Genomic DNA, 8,101 nt, shown 5'->3' with positions numbered 1-8,101 from the left:
TCGCCCCACTTCCGGGGGGCGGTCTGCCGGCTCGCGGGGGCGGAGTAAGATGGCGGCGGTAACGGCGCTACCGGTCTCCCTCTCGGGCAGGTTTAAGGGGTCCGTCACGGCCTAATGCGCCTGGAGCTGGCTGTGGGTTGGGGGGCAGGAGGGAGCTGAGGGGCCGGCTGCTGGCTCTCGGGCGGGGAGCGGCTCCTTTCGGGTGCTGGGCCTCTCAGCCGGGGCCTCCGGCCTAGTGATGGGCGCCGGGCGGGGGCGGGGCTGGGGCCGGTAGCCGGCGCTCGGCCTACTCGTGCGGGCGGCAGCAGCGCCAGTGTCGCGCTGTAGACGCGCCCGCTCGGCCGGAGGCCGTGTCGCCGGGAGGCGGCGCTGTGGGCTGCGTGCTGCCGGCTCCCCGCCGCAGGGCCCCGCCGCTCTGTTTCCCCCGCCTGCCGTTTCCTCGCCTCACCCCCGCTTACAGCCGCTGCTGTTGTCCCTGCCAGTTACTGACAGACACAGGTTTCGGGAGGGTAAAAATTGCGTCTCTGTTCTCCTTGGGTTTCTTTGGAACTTCAGTTCTGGGACCCCGAGAGTAGGGCTCCGACTTATGGGATATAAATCCTTAAATAAATACAATTCTTCAAGCTCTCTGTAGGGTTGGTCATGATCTGCTCACTGTCCCTCTCAGAAGTAAGAAGTATTTGGGGAAAGCATAAATCAAGTATATGGTAGAGAGCAGACACACAGATACGCTGTAAAGGTGATACAAATCACACTTAAAAAATTCTCTATGCTCTTAACTTTAAATTTCATTTTACATCTGGGTAACTGAGCTATCAGGGAATGCATTTTAGTATAGAATTAACTGCAATTTTTGCTCTTGGCAGGGTCTGTCACTTAGAATTTTCTTCCCTGAAAAGGCTACCATTTATATTTTTCTTCAAAAGTAGACCTAAAAAACCTGACCACTTTTAGAGTTTTAGGTTGTGGTGGTGGGGTTTTTTTTGGTTTGTTATTGTTTTTTAATTATTATTTGTTGTCCACTGCTTTAAAGGCACAAAAAGTTACTTTTAAGACTTTGCATTTATTTAAAAAATATGTAAGATATTTGATAATTTCCTCTCAATAATAAAATTTGGATCCTTTCCTTCTCAGATCCTTTGCATATTTCACAATTAAAGACAGACTGCCCCAAATCCTCACAAAAGTTATTGATACTCTGCATCGACATAAAAACGAATTCTTTGAAGAACATGGCGAGGTAAGAGTAAGGTCTCTTTTTGGCTAGGATTTCCTGCCTTCCCCGCACTGTCCCACCACCAACCCCTGAGACCCCTTCTCTGCCTTGTTTTTACTGGTTTCTTACTGCAATCATTATTTGTCTGTCTTAATCTTTTAGTCTGTTGTGGAGATTTTTTGTTTGTGGTTGGTTGGTTGGTATGGTTTGTGTGTGTTTTGTTTTTTCTTCTCTCTTCTTTATCATCTCTCTCTTGTAGCTATTTTTCATTAATTTCGTAACTCATCTTTCTGTCAAACTTTTTTCTGATCTATCTGTTCTGCAACTGCGTTGGTTTTCCAGGTTTTTGTGCTAATGCAGTGTTTAATAGACTGTAGCATCTTCTGAAGATGGCAGTGTTTCAATATTCTGTTCTCCTCTGATAAGCAAAATGTCTAATCCAAAAAGGAGTCCCAGAAGCAATTTATTTTAGGATCTTAGGTGTAAAGGGAGCTTCATTCACCAAAATGTGTTTGGTTGACTCAGGCTCTGATTTGTCAGGGACTTGTATTTGGCAATTAAAACTTATCACTTATTTATTTCATGAAAAATTGACCTGTGTTTTTACAGGAATAAATGTTCAGAATAGGAACTTTTGTTCTTCACTTATTTCAGAAGGGTGTTGAAGCAGAGAAGAGAGCTATATCTTTGCTTTCCAAACTGCGGAATGAGCTGCAAACAGACAAACCAGTGACCCCTCTAGAAGATGAGCTGCCTGATGCTGCACTGTGGAACCAACACCTGGACTACCAACGAAATTTGTCAAATGGAAACGGAGAACCAAGTTGGTTTCAGTCCCCTTGGTTGTATGTAGAGTGTTACATGTATCGAAGAATTCAGGCAGCATTAGCACAGAAGTAAGTACTTGCTAGTTGGGGATATTACTCTGCAAAACATTATTCTTTCATCTTATTTATTTTTAATTTAGGAGAAAGGAAGACAGCAGGGGAGTAAGATGAAGGAAAATCTTAGGCTTCTACCATATTTCTTTTTCCTTATCTCACACCTCAGATTTAAAATTAATACTTCTTTCATGCTGCAGAATTTGAAGCTTATTAGGTCCTCTTATGCTTCAGTTTCCGTGACTTGGTCTACACAAAAACTCTTAAGCTTGACTGTATAGTTTGATCTTCTTGCAGACTAGTGTGCATTGAGATCTGAAAGTTATTTAGCATTTCTATAAGGCTTGTTAGTCCAGAATTATCTCTTAAGATGTATATTAACCTAAAACACAGAGTGAGAAAGACACTAATTTGTTGGGCATTCTAACTTGTTTTGCTGTGTGAAATCTAAAGTTACTCTTTGAGAACTGTTTTTTATAGCAGTAGTCCCAGCTTAAGCAGCCCCTGTTGTTCAGTCTACGTTTAGTTACAGCAGTGTTTGCAGACCGTATGTTGCATCAAATTTTGGGAGCTGATCCTGGTTAAAAATAACTTGGCAGGAAAAACTTGTTGTGCTGGTATTGTGGAGAGGTGCCAGTACAATGCAGTGGGGTACGAATGAGCAGTTTAAGTTCCCACTGCTGAAAAAAAAAATAAATTGAAAGCTCCTTGTGCACTGGATTTGCACTTAATATTACAGAGATGGAAACACAGTAATGGGACTCCGTTTCTACCTGTATATTGTGTAATTTGAACTCTTGTAGCAAAAACTTCAAATATGAGATGGATCTTCTGGAATGCACTTAAAAAACTGAGCAGATACTTTTCATTAGTAAGTTTTAAGTTTCTATCTCTATTATTTAGCTGCTTTTAAGTATGTGCTTTGATGGAGGTTCAGTCATTTGTTATAAGGTGTACCTGCAAGTATGTCTCTTATAATAGATGAGTCTATATTTCTTATATATGTGAAGAATTGAATTGTTTTATCATGTTAGTCATGTTAGTTTTCTAAAGTCCTAGTTAAAAACTTGCATAAGAAGAACTACAAGAGACTTCAGTATGGGAAGTACACTTCTGCACACACAAATGTGCTTAAAATTGGCCCAGCAATTTACTACATTAGTTCACTTGTATGTTACAGTTTTAATTCTCCGTGTATGAAGACTGGAGTTCAAAATTGTGACTGTATTTGCAGTTCTTAGGATTATTGTTACTGAACACTTGTTCACTTTCAGACTATATTGCTGGAAATATAAAGGTGTCTTGTAAACTGTTTGTTTCAGTGAGAGGATATCAGGCTGTTACTGAGATGTGTGAAAATCTAGTGTGACAGAATAGAAGTGGAAACTCTAACGAGGGCCCATAGTAGGGCCTAAGAAACTTGAGCTTTCAGCTTGCATTTTCAGGTGTGTTTTATGTGCTGTCATGGAAAATGTAGCAAGTATGTTAATATATTTGTTTTCCTATTTTTAGCCCACCTATTGACAACTTTGACGTTTTTAAGGAAGGAAAGGTTCAAAATTTCTTTGAATCCCAAGAGGCTGTTATCGCCTTATGCACTTACTTTCAGGAACTTCTTAAAAACATCAAGGATCTAGATGAAAAGCAACTTCAGGAGGAACTTTTTAAGCTATTGCAGGTAAACTAGTATTGCTTAACATAAGGATTTAAATTATCTCCCCCCTGTAACAAAAAAAAACTTGAGGTTGTAAAGTATCTGAATTTCATGTGGAAATGAAAATACAGCTCTTCTGTTTCTAAAAATGTGATGAAATCCTGACAGCCAATACTGTATTGCTGCTACTCTGGAAATTTTAAAATTTTGGTTATTTCTATTAAAGATGACATTTTCATTATATTGCTGGTCTTCATCGTGTATTTGAAAACCGAGCTTATTCTCCATCAAAACCAGCATCTCTAAACCATTTCAAGTCAAGTTTCAGGTGGCCTTTTTGTTATTTAACTATAAAATTTTAAAACAGTTCATTTTATTGATACTCTAAAAATGTTTAGACTTCTTTAGAAAAAAATTAGAAGTCAGTCTGGGCCAGAAGTAGTTTAAAAGCTTTATCACTGCATTTTTGTTGTAAAATAATGTCTTTGGGTAGAATATGAAGTATCATGGGATTACAAATAAGTCCATTAGCTTGCAACAGTGTGCACCAAGTATTTGATGAATCTTTGAAGACCTTATTAGCATGTACTTAAAATACAAGTTCTTGGCTGCATGTAATAATAAACCTGCTTTTGTAACTCCACTAATAGTTTCTGCAATTAGAGTATGGAGAATATTTGTGTTGTAAGCTTTGTGATCAGTGTATTTATGTTGATCTAAGTCTTTCATCTTTGTAACTTCTGATGCACATTTCTGATGCCTGCATAAATACACCGAGTATTGCTCATTTTCTTCCACAAATCTTGTCTCTATGAAGATTTCTGTAAAAGTAGTTGAATTTTATTAAAGCTTGGAGAAAAAGGTGAAGTTAGAATGTTCATGTCCCTAAAATAAAAACAAAATATTTAGTGTATGTGAACTTTAGAATGTAACTATAATGAGACTTAGCAAATGTTTTTGTTTTTTCCTCCTTCTAGGTGTCATTGTGGGGCAATAAGTGTGACCTTTCTTTTTCAGCTGGTGAAGGCAGCTCTCAGAAATCTAGTCCTTTACTATCCCTGGAGAACTTGATACCTTACATCTTAGTGAATGATATGGAAAAACTTTGGTCACTACTTGTAAATGCCAAAAAAAGAAATGCGGAAAAAAGTAATGTTAGAGTTGACATAATCCTGGACAATGCTGGATTTGAACTTGTAACTGATTTTGTGTTGGCTGACTTCCTGTTATCGTCAAAGCTCGCTGATGAAGTCCATTTTCATGGAAAAAGTATTCCATGGTATGTGTCAGATACCACAAAGCATGATTTTAACTGGACTATTAAACAACTGCAGTCAGCCAATCATATGTGGATGTCTAGATGTGGGATAAACTGGGAGGGCAATTTGAAAAAGGGAGTTTGGGTTTACCGTGATCACATGTTTTGGACTTTGCCACATGACTTTTCCAGTATGGCTGAAGTTGCTCCTGACTTGTATGCTGATCTACAGAAGTCAAGCTTGCTTCTTTTCAAAGGCGACTTAAACTATAGAAAATTAACAGGAGACAAAAAATGGGAATATACTGTTCCGTTTCATCAAGCCTTGAACAAGTTTCGTCCTGCGCCTCTCTGTAGTTTGAGAACACTGAAATCTGACACTCAAGTTGGCCTAAAACCTGGACAAGGTGAACAAATTCAGGCTTCTGAACCTGAATGGATGATAAGTGGAAAATACGGGGTAGTTCAGTTTGCTGCTGCTCTCTAATTAAAATGGTTCTTAACTTCTGAGAGATTCAGTCTGAGTTTTAACTACTCACTCTGTTCCATGCTTGGTTTCAGCAAAGGTTCTTTTTTGCTTGCACTTTTTCCTTCCAAGTGACTAGTTGTTTTTGTTACACAAAAGACTTCAAAGTTGTGCAAATGTTTACAAACTGTCTGTGTATATGTAATTCAATCTGCATTTCAGTATATTTTGTTTTCCGAATGCTTAATTTCAGCAACTGTTAACGATGAACGTTTAGTTGTCCACAATATTTTTTTCTTCATCAGTTGGTATGAGAGTTTATGGCTAACGCTTCAGAAACCATTTCCTCTATCCCACATTGGTGTGTATTTACTTATTTCAGGATAATTTGTGCTCGATGTGCTGTACATTGCATGAAAGTTAATATTGTAGAGAATGGACAAATTAAATGCAGATAGATTCTTTGCAACCGATTGCAGGATCATATTTTAAAACTGTTGAAAATTGAGTTGACTTCTGCCAAGACTTTATTGCGTAAATTGCTTTTTACTTGCTTCTTGTGTCCATGGACAAATAACTTTTAATGTTTTGAGTATAGTTTGCTGTACATTAAGAAAAGAGTTTTTGAGTGACACCTTGTAAATAATAATTTAGAATTTGAAAATGAAACTTTAATTTTAAAATACAAGTGGATGTTGCTAGCCGGTTTGCCTGTAAGAGGGAGTTGTCCCATCTGGTAGCAAGATTAGTGGGACAAAAGACAATCTCATACTGTTTATCTAAGAACCTCTACCAAAAAAAGCCACAACACCCCCCACCTCCCCCGCAACAAACAAACCAAACTCAACCAGTTACATTAATTGGATTTTAGATTTAACACGGATTTGTTTTAAAGGTGGTCTGTCAGCAGTGTTTGTGGTTGAAGCATTGCTGCTTCCTTTCATTGTAATAGTTCTCTTTATTTGTCATTTTTTTTTTTAAGGATGGTGCCATAATTTTAATTGGGGAAATACAACCCCAGCTGCACTGAGAAGTATATGCTAGAGAAGCATATGCCACACAGGTCACTGCTAATTGCAGTTGTTGGATGCCCGTTTCTTCTACCCTGCTCTCAAATTACTCAGAATTTGTGGGAAAAATTGGGGACATTTTAGTGGTTTTTTTTTTTTTCCCAGAGTGAAGTGAAATGAAAGTGGAAATGTGTCATGCATTTATAAAGAAAAAATTAAAAATAGATTCTGTCAAGTGTTAAAGTACTTTTATGGATTGAAATAGGTCCTTTGATAAGGGACTGATGTAGTGCCCATGATAATCACAGGTTTGTTAGAAAACAGTGGCAAAATTGCCCACAGAGTCTGACCGGGTTATGCTCTTGTCTAGAGCTGCTAAAATGAGGTGAACTTGCTCCTGGTAGCCACTGTAGCTGTATTATGGAAAACAGGAGTAGCCAGTGGAGAAAATTCCATTTTACATACATTTTACACAGTGAAAAGGAGGGCCTAGAAGTGGCCTTATTTAAATATGTTCTGGAACTGGTGCTATGGCAAGGGAATTAGAGCGGCTGTGTGGTAGAAAGTAGATTTAGAAAGACTTTTGCACTTACGGTTAACCAAAGGGTAAGCTTTGGCAGACCTAAAGAAGTGGGAGAGGGAAGATGGGGCAGTATTTTGTACCTAATTCAGGCTTTGAAAATGGAACTGGGTTCCTCTTCTGGTCAGTGAACTCACTGGCAAATTATGTCTTCTGAAGTTGAAAGAATCAAATGCTGCTTATTGTGTTCATACAATAAAGATATATACAGTGGATAAATATGCTCCAGCTGTTGGTGACTTTGATTATTTGTGTTTGTGTTCTTCTTACATCTGAAAGTGTATTAATATTTTAAAGTTGCATGGTCAAGTATTCAAAAATGAAGATGCTAGCAATTTCAGGAGGCAATGTCATATTGTAGGTAGGGTTCTACTTTAGAGACCTTGCTTTAGTGTTGTCTCCTTTTTATCTCTGGCTTAGTACTCCTAAGGTATGAATTCATGTTCATCCTTAGGCACTTGATTAAGCTGCATAAATCAGAAACCCAGTCAAGAGAGCTGAAGCTGTCTTTGACTGGAGAGAGCGCAAGAGGACTCCATCTTTAGTGCTTTGATCAAGTACGTAAATGACATGATGAATCTGGGCACTGGAGCCTCAAGTTCTCGTCTCTGAAAATGCTGTTAAACTTGTTTCAAATGCTATTTGAAGCAACAACCTTGAGCCAAGAACAGAGTTACAGAAGTTATGGAATATGTGGTTTCCATTCTCATTTACATACAGAAAATTCAATTAGGAGCAGATGTTTAGGAACCTGCAGACCTATCTCAATTTTTGAGTGCACTGACTAGTGGAATTGGGCTTTCATAGCCCAGGTAAGTTTTAGCATCTTTCTTCAACACTAGGCTCATTCAAGGAAGGGAAAGATTGTATTAACTTTATTATTGTTTTCTGTTTAAAAACTGGAGTTACTTTATTAGGTACATAGATTCAAGAGATTCTGCATCATTCTTCGCTTTAAAAGGCTGAGAACATCCTGTCCATGTATTTTCTGTAACATAAAATGAAGAATCTCAATCATCCATGAAAATGACTCCTT

At 38.5% G+C, this 8,101-nt stretch overlaps 1 protein-coding gene across 2 annotated transcripts in view; it reads left to right on the top strand.

Moving 5' to 3' along the window:
• Positions 1-49: 49 nt before the first annotated feature.
• ARMT1 (acidic residue methyltransferase 1) overlaps positions 50-8,101 on the top strand; it is a gene marked incomplete at both ends in the record, with an annotated part of 52,026 nt that continues 43,974 nt past the window's right edge. The window contains 5 exons of one of the 2 annotated variants that reach the window (XM_080341964.1): positions 50-99; positions 1,135-1,240; positions 1,871-2,112; positions 3,610-3,775; positions 4,729-5,451. In XM_080341964.1, the coding sequence (XP_080198090.1) occupies positions 50-99; positions 1,135-1,240; positions 1,871-2,112; positions 3,610-3,775; positions 4,729-5,451 (1,287 nt within the window). Of the gene's footprint in view, positions 100-1,134; positions 1,241-1,825; positions 2,113-3,609; positions 3,776-4,728; positions 6,053-8,101 lie in introns of those variants that run through there. The other variant, XM_080341965.1, reaches the window with a different exon arrangement.

This window comes from Nesoenas mayeri (genome assembly GCF_963082525.1).
Source record: "Nesoenas mayeri genome assembly, chromosome: 3".
Taxonomy (NCBI): domain Eukaryota; kingdom Metazoa; phylum Chordata; class Aves; order Columbiformes; family Columbidae; genus Nesoenas; species Nesoenas mayeri.
The sequence above is the reverse complement of the archived record's forward strand: the minus strand, read 5'-3'. Positions and strand labels throughout refer to the sequence as shown.